The 18,432-nt window shown below is 28.8% G+C and overlaps 1 protein-coding gene across 1 annotated transcript; it reads left to right on the forward strand.

The window, feature by feature from the left end:
• Nucleotides 1-1,983: 1,983 nt before the first annotated feature.
• LOC136985726 (endoplasmic reticulum junction formation protein lunapark-A-like) lies at nucleotides 1,984-17,799 on the forward strand. Its single transcript, XM_067283063.1, has 9 exons — nucleotides 1,984-2,132; nucleotides 2,225-2,282; nucleotides 2,496-2,537; nucleotides 3,512-3,699; nucleotides 3,768-3,957; nucleotides 5,768-5,795; nucleotides 7,771-7,941; nucleotides 11,183-11,261; nucleotides 17,613-17,799. Coding segments are annotated over exons 2-9 (726 nt in total). The 5' UTR covers nucleotides 1,984-2,132; nucleotides 2,225-2,255; the 3' UTR covers nucleotides 17,614-17,799.
• The last annotated feature ends 633 nt before the right edge of the window (nucleotides 17,800-18,432 follow it).

Consider the following 18,432-nt stretch of genomic DNA (forward strand, 5'->3'; position numbering starts at 1 on the left):
CCGATATTGCCTATTGCATCCATGATGTTATATTTTTTCCAAAATTGCACCAAACAAACATAGATTTAAAGAAAATGAATCTTTTTGCCACTTTTTTCTGATTGGTTCGTGTTCGTAAATAATCGTATTATATACGAATCAATGAAATGCCGCTATAATTTAAATCGGCGTAAATTTTGAGCTTTTTTTAGAGCTTCGAACAGATCGCGTTATATCGAATCAGCATTAAGCGGGGTCTTACTGTACTGTACATTTTATACATGATTATACATAATTAAATATTTTAAATTTTTTATTTTAGGTTCCAATAAGTTTTTATTTTTCATTTTATTTGACCACAATATTCTTAGTTTAATAAAATAACATAAACGGATTAAAATATTAAAGATCTAGCAGATCAACTCTTGACAAAATCCAACCATTGAGTTCGTCTGTGAATACTAATCGTATAATTTTAAACTGAACTAATTTTTTCACGTAAATTCCATCTTAACATACTTTTTGATTCACATTTCTAATTAAACAAATCAGATACATTTTTACATCTTTTGGAAACGTAAGAAAAAAATGATAAACGATAGTAAATTTCATTAACTGAACAGGACGTGTGAAAAGAGAATTTAGTATGACCGATAGTTATCGTAGACCACAGTTTTTTATAGTTTAACATTTATTAATTTTAATTAATCTATTTTTATTATTAGCAAAATTTTAATAGCAAACAATCTAATTCGCAGTTTAAATGTTTGTGCTTGAAGAAATGTAAAGAGTATGAGTCAATCAATAAATCACACCTTTCAAAAATTCGAATGATCGAATCTTTTGAGTTGAATGGAATGATTTGGATCAGTGAAAAGAATCATTTCGCCAATCACTAGAACACAGTGCGAATGATAAAATTTGAGAATTCGGATATCAACAATTTAAAAACAATTAAAATGTAACAGATAAGAAAGTAATAACAATTGGAAATAAAAGATAGTTTACATATTATTTTAATGCTCATACAGCAGAGAGAAAAAAGAAACTTCTTAAAATTTATCATTGTTTATTTTAAAAATTATCTCAAAGAAATAATATTTGTTAAATAATTTAACGTATAAATTTAGATTCTAATTAGCCAATTACTGTATTGCACATTTATGTAGATTTAAACAATTGATAATCCTTGTATTAATATGAACATTTCTAGCAGGCTTATATCTTAAATTGTAATTAAAGATTACTTTATATTTTATTTCAGAACAAGCTTTAAAACCATGTTAAAATGCGGATTTATTGAGATATATAAAATACGCAAACACATTCACAAATTTATTTAAAAATAATTTTGTGCAATTATAAAAAGCTTTTCCACGAATAGCCTGGAAATATTCTATTCGGAAACAAAAAATTAAATATTTATTGCTTTGAATTCAATAAAATAAATCAAAAGATCTACATTGATTTTAAACATGCTCTATGTGAAAACTGTACCTGTATTGTTTATTTATTTATTTATTTAGATTAAAAGTATTTAAAGACACACATAATTTTCGTTTTTTAATTAATATAAATATACGCTATCATCGTATAACTAAGATAACATTTAACCCACTACTGTAAGAAGTTCGACTGTAACTTACCAATTTTTAACAAGTATGTCAATAACGATTTATCTATAATTCTATTTTCCTCTTAGTCTTTATGAAAATTTTCACTAATGCAAGTAATTAAGGCATTAATTATCAGAAAAAAAATCAATTCGTAATTACAATTAAACATCAACAATCGCATTTTAATTTAAATTTTAAAAATTAATTTTTAAATATAATTTATAATGCACACTCAAAATTTCAGATTTGTGTATAAAAAAAAAAAAAATTTTGCTATTACTAAAACCTTAAAAAAGCACATATCCTTCCAGTAAATGCTTAATCACCAGAGTAATTTATCAGACAATCAGATTGATTTTTGTAAATTATCTGTTAAGCTAAGTGCAATATGTACAGTACACTGAAAGCAATAACATTTCACAGCTGATTTTTGGAAATTGAGTCAGTTCTCAAAGATGCCTTTTTAAAATAATCAAATGTTAAATTTCATCATTACTAAAAGAGTATAAGTTTGTTTTCGTATAACTGGAGAGAAATGTACAGTACATCTAAACAAGATAATTTAATTATCTAATCTATTAAAGACAGATAAATTTGACATTTGCTATACAGATTTTGTGGTATTATAGACTTGTGCTTTGCCAAGGCCATCTTTGAAAAATGGGAATAATATCATCACGACTGAAGGTACAACTTTTTAAATTTTCGCGTTAAAATCTTTCACAACTATAAATGAACTTAGTAATAACATTAACAATATAGAATATAACTGCAATAGAATAGTACTAATACACTAATTCCTTCTAATCAGTAAACTAAATTCATTGAACATAGTAAATATTTTATTTTAAATACATTTATAATATTTATTAAATTATATTAATTTTTTTATTTATTTAGACAAAATCGACAATCAAAGATATTCTAAAAGATTTAGAAAAGGTAAATTCATATTAATTAGTATATTAATTTTTTGTCATCACAATAGAAGACATTAAAATATCTGATTTAATAAAAAACATGTTTCTAGTATTGTTAATTAAAAACCTGAAAATTTTATTCTTATTAAAAACAGAATTATTCTATAAAAAATTATTTTTTTTTTATTTAAGAACAATTCTTTATCTATTTACTTAGGAATGAGTTAAGATTCTTTTAAAAAAATTTCCTCCTAGGTTTTTACAAATTCTTTTAATGCTTAGCATTAAAAAGAATATGTAATTAATAATGATCTGCAATTGAAACTAATATCAGTTTTCTTTCTTACAATATAATTCACAATAAACTGAAACCCCTCTCCAAAGATGTAATAATTTCAAGGCATTTGTGTTCTCAATTTTGTTATCTGCTTATATCAAAATAAATAACTCCAAAATATTTTTTTTAATCTGGTTTTAAAAGTCTAATTATATTATAATATAAAAAAGAAAAAGTCTTCTTGTTTTTAATATATTGATATAATAGATACTTAAAACTGATTTAAGGATTGACTCATGATTACATTTAAACATGTTTTCAACACATACACAAATCTGAAATATTGTGAAAAATTTAGCAATGTTATAACATTTATATAAATGTAATAGAAAATACAATTTTAATGGCCTTATTATTTGATAAATTTATCACAAAATAATGATTACTTTTATCAAATAACTGTATCATTACTATTGTTCTAATAGTAATAGTAATGTATTATTTTACCCATGAATCCTTTTAAAACTTGATCATAATTGATAAAATACATTAATTTAAATACAATTTTTAAACACTTTTTTTAATATTTTGCTTATTTTTTAGAATTTATTAATTTTTATATATTATTATGTAAACTTATATTTTTAAGTTTACCTAATAAAAAGTTTTATGTAGCCTATAAAAAACACTTAAATATATTTAATTTTTAATATTTTTAGCAAATAAAAAATGCTCAGAAATATAAAAACAACATTCAAAATCAGAAAAAGTATCTTATTAATACTTTATTCCTTTATACTGTCCTACTATATATTGTTGCTGCCTGCATCATTTATTCCCATGAATTCCCTAATTCATTGGTAGAATGTATTTTATGTTATGGACCACTTGTGGGATTTCTTTTTGTGTAAGTATAATATTCCTATTTATAATCAAGTTAATTAGATAAATAATAAAGTAATATTAAATTTATAGAATATGGTTTTTGAAAATGTTACTGACATGGTATTTCCATCGTGAAGCTCAAAACAATGAGGAACTTTTGGACAAATTAAAAGAAAGAAAACATCAAATTTTAGATCATGTAATGAAAACAAAAACATTTAATGAAGCACAAGAAATTCTTGCAGAATTTCATCCAGGTTATGTAAAAAATATAGGATCAGTAAGTAGTAATTTTTTTTAATTTGAAAAAACTTAAGAATTGTGATTGATATCATTTTAAAAAAGAGCTAATTTATGAACGTAAAAAAATATTCATTTTGAATATCAAAATAAGTTATAAAATTTATATTTAGCTATAGATAATTGTTTGATTAGATATCTTCTAAGAAATTTTTCATTCTTTTTTTAATCCATAACTGGATGTTGCTACTGTTATTAACATTTATATACAGATAAATTCAATTTTTGAATTCAAAATTCAAATAAATTCAATCTATAAATATTATCTAATAATTTTGATATAATATACACAGTGTATCACAACAGCAATTCCCACAAAATATAAAAAATGGTATCATACCTTATGCAAGAAGCCTCAAACTCTAAGATTCAATATTGGATCAGTGCTCCCACGAGATGGAACTAGTTGCACTCTCGGCTAACTTGGTCTTGAAAACACGGAATGTACTACTGGTCAACATATGACAAAGCTGCATGGGCCAATGGACAAATATCTTTCATTAGTTTCTTTTATATTTGCAGAATAGGCTAGAAGTCACAAATTCTCTGTTGTTTATTGATAATGGAATTTGGGGCCCTTTAGGGGATTAGGAAAAGGGCAACCAAGACAAAAAAGGTGGGCAAGTGCCCAAATGTACAGGGAACCCCTGTATCACAATTGACTCAGTTTAGGTGTGACAATTATCTACAAATTCTGTCAGTTTGTGAAGATAAAATTTAGACATTTTGAAAAAAACTTTATTGACAATTTTAACTGAACAATGATTACAGTTCAGTCTTGTAGATACCATCATCAATATCAATCATACCTTGCCATCTTTCCTGCAAACTATCAATCCTAAGGAGCATAAAATGACGAGTTTTTCATTGAAGATAATCTCAAATGTCATTCTCACATGGGTATTCTCACTGAACTGTATATTTGCAATATGGTTCTGCAGGGTGCAAAATACGTAGATGATCAGTTGATGCTAAGTCTGGACTATAAGATGATTGGACCTCCCCAGCAAAGATTGGCCAGCTTCTCTAAGATCATCTTTGCTCTGTGCTGGCATGTTGTCATGGTGGTATTGGACTCTGTCAATTTTTGGAGTATATGGGAAAACTCAAGTTGTGCTAAACAACTTTGATTAGTTTTAATTCTCTGATAGTCAACCATGGATTATTATCCATCAGTTTCAAGAGAATGTCATCGTCATGGTGGAATCACTGCCTGGATGTGGTTCATGTTGAAGCAAGAAATCTCCATCCTTGAATTTTTTTGAACCAATTGTAGCAAGTATGCTTGTTGACTGTTTCTTTGAGAAATGCCTTGAAGATTGTAAGCCTTCATTGTGTTGTGACCATTTTTGAAGCAAGAGAGCAACAGCATGCAAATGTGTTCTTTTAAAAGTTTCATATTATCAGACAATGCTGATGCATCTAATTCCAATGAAATACTCATATGTAATGAAATGTCCTCTGGTTATTTATATACCCACATTGAACATTCTAGAACATTTTTTCTAGTTGTTTATAAAAAAAATCCAAATGTCTAAATTTCACCTTTACAATCTGATTTAAATACAAACATTAAATGAAATTGATCATTTATATCATTTAGTGTATAGTACTTTCATTCTTCTTTAACATTTATTTTTTGTCATGTGATTATATGAAAAATTTATCAACTAACCAAATTAACAGTAATTTTAAAAATATTTTATACACTTCATCATCATCTATTAAAAATTAATATAAAATGAGATTTTAAGACTGATTTTTCATAAATTTAAATGTGTAAATTTCAGATTAAATTTCCTAAGAAGACACCAAAAGGTAAATATCATTAATTATAAAAATAATGAGCTTACATTATTATATTTTTTCATATAAGAAATGTAATATACACATTTGATATAATAATGTTTTATTAAGAATTATTTTATTATCATTGGGAAACTGAGTTGTAGTCCATTATTTTAAGATAGAAATTATAAAAAATTAAAAACATGAGAAAGGATGAAACAAACTTTTAATCCATCAGCATTTATGCAGGCTTTAGTGGTCATACAATTTCTTGATAATTATTTAATTTCTTGGTCACAGCTTATGGATGAAGGCAACATCTACAAATTGGTGTTCTTTAAGCTTCACTTCCAACTTGAGAAATAGAAAATAGTCTGAAGGGACAAATCTGGTGAGTAAGGGAGTGAAAAAAAGAGATTCTTGTTTGTGCCAAAAGTTGACACATGCTTGCATCTTTATGAACAGACATATTATTGCACAAAAATACAAATCTTGGGACCAGAATAAAGGAGGTGAACACATTGAATGTATTTCAGATAATGATCCTATACTTCTTTATAAAATTCTGCATTCATTCTTTTCCCTTTTGGTATAGATTCTTTGTGAATTGAGCATTATGGAGCTAGCTTATCATTAACACTTTTGTTCATGACTTTTGCAATTTCAATTCCTTTTGCATGTGACATTACACTGATTCAAAATCTCATTACCATATGTTTTTTCTGAAGCAGAAAAACTTGCTTTAAAACAAAATGTAATTGCAATTCTCCATTCACTTTTCAAATCCACATCACTGCAACAAAAACACAGTTTTATATAAATGTTATTATGTACAAATTCCTGAATGTACGCTAATACTGCAAATGAACAGATGAAAATTGCTATTGCTTAATTAGCACAATGGCCAATACATTGCTGACTACTGTTCTGACAAAAAATTACATCTTAAAAGTTATGTAATATACAGTATAATTCATTAGTTACAAAAATATATAAAAGACAATATAGTAGAATTTTCAATTTTGTTGTTATTTATTTTCATATTTAGATATTAAAATGTGCTAATATGGAGAAAGTCTAAAATAAAATTTAGAAAGTAGTTTAAATGGAAAATCATTGGTGATAGCCGAATTTCGTTTATTATTTTTAAACTGTATTTATAAAATTATTGTGATTTATAAAAGAAAACTGTTATATTTTATATATATATATATATATATATATATTTTTTAGAATAATTGATTTTATATATATATATATATATATATATATATATATATATATATAAAATCAATTATTCTAAAAAATATTTTTTATTTGATTGGATGTAAAAAAGGTGACTTTACACTTTAAAATTTGGCTTATTTTATTTAGAAATCTTCATACCTTAATTTAAATTGTTTTTCCATTAGGTCTGCATAACTTTTTATTAGTCTTATAAATTAAAACATATTTCAAATCATCTCAAATTATTTAATTAAATCTGATAAATTTAATAATAATTTTAAATATTTGATTATACAAGTGAAATTAAAAATCTTCATGGAAAGCAAAAGTATTTCTTAAAAACAATCAAGTTTATTTACAATAAACTTGAGTTTTATTTATACTGAAATTGGGCTTATACTATAATTAATTTTATTACATGAATAATTATTTCACTAAAACAAGAAGGTATGATATGAAAATGAATTGGCAAATGAAATACAAATTTAATAAAACTGAATGTTTGTTTAAAATGAGTTATTGCTATAAATGTAACTTTTCTTATGAAGGAAGATAATAAATTGTTGTCTTGTATTGCAACTTTGATGGCGTAAATGTACTATATTGAAAAGCTTTAAAAAACATTACAGTTTTTAAAATATTTTAATTAGTTCTCAGATAAATTTAGTAAAGAGATTACAATTTTTACCAATTTAAAAAATACTATTATAACATTTTAAATTGATGCATTTTAATTATAATAAAAGTTTTCAATTTTCTTTAATGATTTATTCTGTAGGAAAACAAAAAGAAGAAACAAATTCAATTAATAATGGTATTTTCAGCACTTTTTTGAACTACTTATTCAGAAGACAGCAACATGATCAACCATCAAATAATTTTGCTCTTATTTGCCAAAAGTGTTCTGGACATAATGGATTAGTTGGAAAAGATCAATATGAAAATGCTGGTAATAAAATATTTTGATTTCAAATAAGTTATAAATTGTAATTGCTATAACTATTTTCTTAATTCATCATAATTTGTGTTTAGAAAATTTAAATTATATGGAATAAAAATTTTAAATTTTATTGCAAATGGAAAGAAATTTATTTTATTCGGGATTGACTCATTCTAGTCCAACTATATCTAAGATATAGATGTAATTACATTTTAATTCTTCTAAACTCTTAGTTATGCATGTTTAGAAATACTTGCCTAATCTAATAGCAAAGAAAAAATGGAGAGTTTTTATTAATATTAATCTATATAAAAATTCAAGAGATAGATAAATTCAAAACTTATCTTTTATATTTTAGTCTATTCCAGAGATAGAAAGAACTAAAAGTACAGTCAATTCTGCTTAATTGGGACCCAATTAAGTGGCTGTCCCAACAAAGCAAAATTTTAAGGGAATAGAGAAAATATAAGATAAAAAATATGCAATAAAGACAATACCTATTTATTGGAAAATATAATTAATATTCACTGTGAATACATATATATAAATAAATCTGTAAATCACTGAGGCTTAGCATACTTTCCAATGATTATAAACTTCTGTTTATTAGTTTTTGACATATTACAGCATTACAATATAGTAATGTGATCCATTCCTTTTTTTTTTTAACCTAATAGTACTTCATGTTTAAAACTCAAAACTATTGGTGATGGCATAGTAAAACAAACATTTCATCTGCATTATAGATTTGATCAGGACTAAATTTCTGTAGCAATTCAGTCAACTTAATTTATTTCCACTCAAAACACATTCAACAAAACCTTTAACATCCAGTAATGAACAAGATCTGCATCAGGTCAATAACATTCATCAAAGTTTTTACATTAAAATTTTCGTTACTGGATGTTAAACGTTTTGTTGAATGTGCTTTGAAATTTGTTCCAGTTATTGAGAAGGTAATTTATTTCCACTCTTTGGTGCTCTTAGTGTCAGCACTATTTTTCACGTGTTCTCTTAAATTTTACTTCATGTCAGGTTTTCCATCACAATAACCACCTATCTGTAGCTTTGAAATTCGTTGAACCATCGTTGTAGCTAACTCTTCTAATTTGTTTTTAAGATTGGCCCATTACCATATACTGTATTCCTTTTGCTCCATATGCTGTATCAATAAAGCAGCAGGATGTCCCAAATAGGTAAAGTAACTTTGCCTTATATTATCACTTTTAATTCCATCTTTCAATATGTATCCCAAATAAATGGCAGTCCCAATTAACCAGAATGTACTCTATTTACTGAAAAAAATATTTCTCATTAAAACGTTAAATTGTAGCTCTTTCTGCAGTCTTTTTTTTATTATACACTGCTGGCCATCCAAAATGCAACACCAAGAAGGACCAGAGATATCACAGCCAAACTTATTTGGGAGATAACACGTTGTACAAAGATCAAATGATTGAAAATACAGTCTCTTGTGAAGTGAGGAAGATGATGGAATCAGTATGGAGTGTTGCCACCATTGCTGACTATAACCAGTGCTACATGCCTTGGCATTGAGTCAAAGAGGCTATGGATATGTTGTTGGGGTATAGCATTCCATGCTGCTTCCACATATTGCCAAAGTTGATCTGGTGTAGCAGCGGGTGGTGTATCCTGGGCCAGTCGTTCTGTAATCACTGACCAGACATTTTCTATAGGCTAGAGATAGGGAGAACAAGGAGGCTAAGGCAGCAATGCAATCTGATGGGCGAAGAAGAAGTCTTGAGCAATGCATGCCACGTGTGGTCGCGCATTATCCTGTGGAATGTGGCCGTTGGCAAGCTCTGAAGGTAAGGGAGGACAACAAGCTCCAACACCTCAGAAATATAGTGCTGGCTGGTCAGTGTACTGGCAATGCATACTAGGAGGGTGCAGGAGTGGAATTCAATACCACCCCAAACCATAATACCGGGTCTAGGATGTGTATGGCAATGCATAAGGCAACAGTTCAGCAGTCTCTCACCACGGTGTCTCCAGACTCTAATCCGACCATCGTGGTGTTGCAGGTAGAATCAGGATTCATCAGTAAAAACAATGTCATTCCATTCGGTTGTCCATGTCCGTCGTTTATTGTACCATTGCTGGCACAAATGCCTGTGGTTTTGACTCAACAGTACATGCAGCAATGGATGCCTTGTGGACATTCCACTCTGCTGCAAACGATGTCGAATGGTACACGTGGATACCGATTATTGTTCAACAGACTGATTTTGTTGTGATATAGTTTGTGATGTGGCACAGCGATCCATCACTGCCATGCACACGATATGCCTGTCATCACGTGCAGTGATGCAACAAGGTAGGTGCAATAGGTCCCGTCGGTCCATCATTCCCTCCTGCATCCAGCGGTTACAGATCTGCATTACAGTTGCTTGGTTACATCTGATATGATCACCGATTTCTCTGAAGGATAATCCGCAATCCCTATAGGCAAACTATTCTTCCTTGGTCGAACTCAGAAACGTGCTTAAAGACACTTGCTGAAGCTGCTTACGCCAAAAAAACGCACAAAACAAAATTCCAGTACTTCAAAATGGCCTTCTATTCTCCCTTTATATAGCGCTTGCAGGTGGCACAACAGGTGCCCATGATGTGTGTCTGCGCTGAAATGCTAATCAATTGCATATCTCATTGCCGCAAATGCATGGTGCAAATTTTACTTGATTTGGATGCTTCCTCCAGGGTGTTGCATTTTTGATGGCCAGCAGTGTATATATTTCTTAAATCTATTAATCTTTCTAATAACATGACAAAATCATACAAATATAAATAATAATAAGTCTTAGGTTTTGGATAGTATGGGTAAAATAAAATTCTTGGTCTTAGGTTTTGGATAGTATGGGTAAATGTTACTACTCATCTGACATTTTCTTCATTTGATTCTTGAATTCAAACCATTCAGTACAAACAGACAAAACAATCTATTATAAACTTCTATTGTTTTTCAAATAATTTTATAATTTATTGTAAATCTTATCATTCCTTTAAATCATTGCAGTCTCTCTCTATTCATTATACTGTGTGATTGTAATTAAAGTAACCTCTATTCTATGCAGTCTAGGAGACATTTAGCAGTCCAAATACAACCAAATATTAATATATAACTTGTGTGGATATGAGAATAGAAATATTGTTCTTAAAAATAAATTATACTTTCTTTTATAGAAAACATTTTAAATTTAGGATTTTACTGTTAAAGTTCTTATTTTAGCATTTCAGTGCTGTTACTGTTTACATCAAAATTATCCTGGAAAACAAGTCCTACCAAATAAGAAAGCAGCTCCAACATGGTAAGTTTAAATAAAATTTACAGTATAAGGTTACCAGTATGTATGTATATAACATGTAACTAGATAGTTTTATATAACATAGTTTTGCACTAAGAACTAGTATTAGGAATATACTCTGCTTTTTGTACTAACTGATGTGGTGTGTATCTGAGCTCTTCAATAATTTCAAAAATTTTTGAAGAGCTCATATACATACATCAGTTAGTATTTTTTCTTGAATTCTTTTTAAAAAATCTCATTTACATTATGTCGTTCGAAACAACCTTAAGCAACAAACTGGATAGAAAGACTATTCTCCATTTTCTTTCAAGAAGTTAGTAATAAAAAAATGGATCCCATGAACAGCAATGTATAAAATTTTAGTGTCTTATTTATTATTATGTTCAATTAAAATACAGAGTTATTTTTCCATTTTCTTAATTATGTGCGCTCAAGAACAAATGTCATATTTGTGGAAATGAAAATTAGAACTGCTGCAGATCTTCCTATTGATTTTTTTGTGATCCAAAATTTGTATCTTTGATTCTACAGAAATGAAGTTATTTTTGAGTAGTACTTTAACGTTTTTAGGCATAATTTAGAGGTTTAATTTAATTCACAAAAAAGAAATTATTCCAATATGCTTTAATCCTTTTAGTATTACATATTTTAAAAAATTTTAAGCAGATTAAATGAAAACTAAATTACACATGTTTTGTATGTGTAATTTAGTTTTAAGTCATGTCTTAAGTCATGAACTACATGATTTGAAGTCAGTTTTTTATGGACTGAAATAAACACAAGTTCAATATCTAATTAGGGAATTTCTCAATAAAATAAAATATGAAGATCTCCCAATAATTTTTCTTTTGCATAAGGACAAGTGAATCAGTCATCAGTCATCAGTGTTTGTACTCTATCTTATCATATCAAGCTATAGATCCTTGTACTGTACAAGTTATATTTATGCCATTAGTTTGACACTATAAAAGTTAGATTTTCTATTTTTGCTATTTAACAAAGAAATTTTTATCATCTTATTCCAAATTTGTTTTAAATGCAGTAGAGCATCGATTATCTGAACACCGATCAACCGAAACATCGGTTAACCGAAAGCGTTCCAGCCAGTTTGTGTCAGAACGTGTGTGTCGTGCTGAATCGAATGTTTTTGATACTAGATTAACTTCTAAAGTATAATTTTTTTTTTGTTTTTATATTTTTCAATATATTTATTTTGTTTGTACAAAATAAAGAAATAATTTTTAACAATACAATAGCCACAATTATTATTATAAAAATTTTTGTTAGGCTTAACAGCAACGAAAACTCAATCGCAATGGAGAAAAATTTCAACATAGGATATACTAATATATTATATTAATGTATTTTTTTGTACATAATCGGTTATCTGAAAAAGCGATTTTCCAAACACCCCCAGTCCCAATTGATTTGGATAATCGATGCTCTACTGTAGTTTAAATTTTTGTAAATGAATAGAAAATCTGCTAAATCACAAGTTAAACAACAATTATAGCATAATGAAAGATGACTTTGTTTTATTATATTCTTTTAATAAACAATTTAAAAAACCCTATCAGATTCTTACAATTTTGTGAAGGTTTAGATAGATTAGACACAAGCAATGGTTATTTCAATTGTTAGGACTTATCAATATCAGATGAATGAGTCAACTAATGTTATGTGGGTTGTGTACAGTGGATGAGAATGATGATAATTTTAGTTGCATATCAAAAATATGCAACTAAAATTAAGTTTCTAATTTAATATCATTTAGACCAGGGCTTCTTAAACTATGGGTCGCAACCCCATTTGGGGTCGCTTAGCGAAATCTTGGGGTCACGAGATTTTAATGCAAAATATTGAAAATAATTTGTGAGAGTTTGAAAATGGCATGCTTTGTGTCATAGGTTTCGTGAGTTGCACTTTGTGTCACTTCTGGTGCAGCGAGACGACAATTCAGTAACACTGATTGTAGTGTGAACTAGTGTAGTGTTGTTGCTTTTCAGTGTATTCAGTTGTCTCTGTTCCATTGTAACACAAGAGTGAACTGTGGTAGTACACCATTATTGTTTTTGCAAATTTGTATATATCTTCAATATATATGTAGGCCTATATTTTCATTGTATTTCACATGTATATTGCAAAATATTTATATATCTTTATTTTATATATATTTTTGGGGGGGAGTCGCGAAAAAATCACAATCCTAAATGGGGTCGTGAATAAAAAAAGTTTAAGAAGCCCTGATTTAGACAATTAAAATTTACACAACCATATTCTTGTAGATGATAGAACACATTTCTTATGAAATTTACAAAGGTCAGTTGCAAAATGATACTAAAATTATGCTTAAAAAACAGTAGTAGTAAGACAACATAACTGCAAATGTAATTTGTATAAAAACATTAAAAAATAATTTAGGTAGCAGTTTTTTCTTTCTATAAACTATTACGTGTAACATATAAAACAAAGAAAAACAATAACTATTTCATTGAAAACATATTAAAAGGGGTGGCCATATCCAGTAAATAAACAATTTTTCAAAATATATGATTACACATGCTTTCTACAAATTTCTGCTATAGAGATCAACTTCACTCATGCAGCAATAATTGTCTTCTACAGTTCTTCAATGTTTTTATACTGTTAGCAGGACTGTATATACCAGTGGCAAAGTTCTCTAGATGTTCTCCATAGTGTTTAAATCTGTGAATTGACCATTTCACAACATAACTTAATTTCCCAAGAACCACTCCCTCACAGACTTTGTACCAGGTATAGTTGAAATATCCAAAATGGTCCACCAATCACCTTCCTAAATGGCAAAAGGTTCTTTTCTAACAGATGTTGATAGTAACTTCCATCTGACCTGTATGAAAAGCAAAATTTGTTTCATAACTATAACCAATGTCCCACCCCAGACCATCACTGATCTTCCTCCCTGCTGTCACTTGGAAAAGATCTGTTCTTTTCTAAGATCATGCCAGTAAAATGCCAAGTCATGGGACCATCTAGGTTGAATTCTCATCACTCTCCTCCACTCATTCTTCCAAGTTATGTATTCTTTTGCCCAGGGCACATTGCTATTCTTATGCTGTTCTGTAAGCAGTGATACTTTTACAGCAAGAAAAAACATCTGTTTTCAGTAAAGTTTTTTTCTTTTATTGGATGTTAGTGTTGTTGTTTTACTTAAGCATTAACCAAGTACTTAAGTATTAACCAAGAAATTGATTTGCAAATACATAAGGTTCAAAGTCAAACAGAAAAAGAAGTTAAATCAGAATTTATAGCAAAATATCTCAGTTCACTGATCTCTTATAATGACTATTCTTTTTTTATATTTACTATTTCACTTAGCATTAAGTAGTTAGCTTCTAAAAACAGCACAGTTATAAGAACAAGAAAAGAATGAAATACCATGCTTTATCCTGTTATTGGTTTTTCTTAATATTATAATGGAAAATCCAGAAACAAATCTAGAATGCACAGTCATAGATTATCATCTTTTAGAATGTATATTCTGCAATTTTTTTTCTTTTTGCTAATTTGATATCACATTTTAACTATTGCTTCTTGAGATAAGAATTCAGTCTCCATAAAGAAACCAGAAATGTGCTATTTTCCATAATAAGGAACTATTATATCAAGACTTAACTTTTAGCAATATTTCTCATGTAGTAATTAAAATCACAAATTCAAAGTTACCATTAGTTAACAAATCACTGATTTGTTAACTAATGACAAATTTTAGCAATTCACTTGTTATGAAAGTTATCTAGTAATTAATATAAAATGTAAGTAGAATATACCGTATTTTACGGACTATAAGAAGCTACAGACTATAAGACGCATCTTAATTTTTAAGCAATTTTTTTTTTTAAATACCTATAAGACGCTACGGACTATAAGACGCACCTGAATTTTGGAGGCAATTTTTCGAAGAAAAAAGTGCGTCTTATAGTCCGTAAAATACGGTATTTGTAATCTGCAAGAACATTTGATTTGCATAATTATGAGTATTATGGTTTAGCAAAAAAAAAAAGACAAATATGTTAAAAGAATAATTATTAATTAGCATTATACAGTAGTAGCCATAAAAATTGCATCATCTATTACAAAAGTAAAAGCATTCAACAGATGTGCAAAGTAACATATTTAAACTAAGGTTGCAATTTAAAATGATAACATATATAATAGAGAAAAAAACCAAGAAGATTAAATCAAATAAATACAATTTATTACATATAACTTAGCATATAATACAACATTAAACTTATTTCACACTACAATTTTATCAATACTATTAACGAGCACTGTCTTTTGAGACAGTGCTCGTTAATAGTATTGAATAAACTCGCTATTCAGTTATGGAAGAAAAGAAAGGGTTCACCACATAAATAGGTTTGAAAAATATAACTAGAACAGTTATTTCATATTGAATTTGATCCCAATACTTTGCAGATTCTCTTAAAATCTTTGCCACACTCCAGCATAGACGAGTTTCTTCAAGTATCCTATACCAAACTCTTCTAATACACTCCTGCAGTTATTGTTTGTTTCCAGGCCACCTCTCTCCAATTTTATTTCCCTTAATATGTCAACAATTCTCTTCATTATTGATGTTACATGGGTGACTCTAGCATCTGAATTGAGTCTCTTGTAGGATCTTTTTTACCTAAACAATGATTTCTGTGTCAGTTTAAGTGACAATAATGCTAATGAACTGTAGAGAAAGGACACCTATACTTCACTCGCCATCGTGGTGCAGTGACATGATACAGTGTCATCCTAGATGCAAGATTTTGTGTCACAAAATTGTTCTAAGATAGTTGGAATTAGCTTGGCAGATGAGATGTTTATGTAGCACTCTATATTTACAGACCTATTTAAAAAGTGTAGTTTAATGACACCTTTACTGAATATGCCACAACATTTCACTTACCAAAATCTTTACTATCTGTATCAGTCACTCCAAGTTATATGTCTCCCCTAACACAGGGTTTATCATCAGATCCATGCAGGTTAAATTTGAATTCATCCAAAAACATAACAGAATCAAACATGCCAAGGCTGTTTAGTCCAGATAAGCAGCCGTCTGCATTTCACATGTCAATAGCAACTTCTTATGTGGACAATACACTTTTAAATCCTACTATCCACATAATGCATTGTGTGTGTAATGTTACACAGATAACATTGCACAGTTCATGCACTCATTTTTAAGCCTGTCTGCTCTTCTTTCCACTTTACTTTCAGTTCAAAAGGACTAATAGTACATTTCCATAGGCTGTGAGATGCTTCGAAATCCTATCCTGGCACAACATACACTCTTACATTTATTCTCTTGATCCAGCTTTTCTTGAAATGTTGCATGCTCATATTTCTTTTATAATAAATATATAACTGTTTATTGATAACAATGTATGTTGTGCCAGGATAGGACAATGAAGCACACTCTGCACTACTTCATGAGGATAAATTTTCAGCATTTAAAGCAATACTTATTAACTTTTTATAGTGTTAACTATCAAAAACTTTCTATTTTGCTTATAAAAGTGCACTACCTTCATACAAGTTTTTACACCAATGGGGGATGCAATCACCAGAAACATTGCTGCAGTAGACTGTCACCAATAGAAAGCACACTCATGTTTATAATGCTGTGGATGATGCCATCTTGCAGGTCTAGAAAAAAAAACATTTTTTTAGGTTTTATGGGTAATGCTAAAGTGACCAGATACTGGAAAATAAAAAGTGGGATGTTAAGTGGGTGCTTCAACATGATGCAGATGAGTCACGTAATTAATTTTGGTCGATAATCATCCATTTTTGGCTTTCTGATATCATCAATGACAGATGATACAAACTATCAATGAATATTTTAATTATCCATACAAGCTTACTCTAGTTTACAATGACCTACAGCAACAATGAACAATTAGCTGTGGCTCTTCATGTAGCATTTGTTGCTTTAATTACCAGTTAACTCAGATAATTAGCAAAAACCATCAACTCTCTTTTATAACTGATTCACATGATCATAATGCTTGCACAGGATATACATTCATCGTTCTCTAACAGATAGTTTACCAGCCCAGGCAATAAATTCTAATTGGACTGCTATTTCTATAAATATGATACTAAAATTTTTTACAATACAATAACGTACAATTTATCTTTGACTTATAATTCACAAAATTTTTGAAATTAATTACAAAATGTCTAAATGTGGCACTGCCTTGCCTAATTTGGAATATCTGGTCACTTTAGGTAATGCAATTTCAATGGCTGCTACTACATGTAATAGTTAAATTTCTAAACTAAATTATGGATTTTTATTATTAATTTCAGAACCATGATTCATAATATACTGTGATAAAAATCAAGATCTGCTTTGATAATGAACTTCATCAAATCATCGTACTGAAGTCTTTTAATGATATTTTAATTTAATGAAAGTACTAATGATAAAGTGAATTATTTAATTCATTTTGCTGTATTATATGTAACATATTACTGATAATAAAATAATAAAATTGCTAAAGATAAAATGAATATATTTTCTTAATAGATTTAAAATTCTAAGAATGAATAAATCTTTAGAGAAGCCAAACAACTATTGGATTACATTTTCTGCAATTATGTTTAATTAATTACTAAATAATTTGTCACTAGTGGAAGGCATAAGGTGCCATCTATTAAATTTAATATTTATAATTAAAATAATTTGGAATACTCTGGAAAAAAAGAATTGGCCGGAACAAGAATCAAACCCACAACTCCCACTTACTGTGCAGATGTGTTGCCAGTTATGCTGCCCAAGCCTCCAGTCTGATCTCCTCTTCCAGACATGTTTAAATGACATAACCATCCTCAGTTACTTACAGTGCCTAATCGAATGCCTTCAGCACCCTTATCCTATAAACTCCTACTCAAGGCACTCACCAGCCATTGCTCAACCCTGGCATGGTATATATATGTTATGGACAAAGTGATTAATCGGGCATTATGAATAATGACCAAAAAGGGCGGGCAGTGTAATAAATATTGATTAATTTATCAAATTGACCGGTCATTATGAATACTGCTATCACCTAGTCAGGCAAAGTGATGATAATAAGTTGAGGAGTGATCATACGACATATGCTAGCCAATCAGCACTCAGTTGCAC

The sequence above is a fragment of the Centruroides vittatus genome, unplaced genomic scaffold (assembly GCF_030686945.1).
Source record: "Centruroides vittatus isolate TY-2023 unplaced genomic scaffold, ASM3068694v2 contig_976, whole genome shotgun sequence".
NCBI classification, from domain to species: domain Eukaryota; kingdom Metazoa; phylum Arthropoda; class Arachnida; order Scorpiones; family Buthidae; genus Centruroides; species Centruroides vittatus.

Excerpts from the sequence above, each read along its gene's own strand:
- LOC136985726 (XM_067283063.1), top strand. The coding sequence starts at position 2,256 with ATGGGAATAATATCATCACGACTGAAG. Across the intron at positions 3,958-5,767 it reads ATGTAAAAAATATAGGATCA|ATTAAATTTCCTAAGAAGAC; the intron begins GTAAGTAGTAAT and ends TGTAAATTTCAG. Across the intron at positions 7,942-11,182 it reads AGATCAATATGAAAATGCTG|CATTTCAGTGCTGTTACTGT; the intron begins GTAATAAAATAT and ends TTCTTATTTTAG.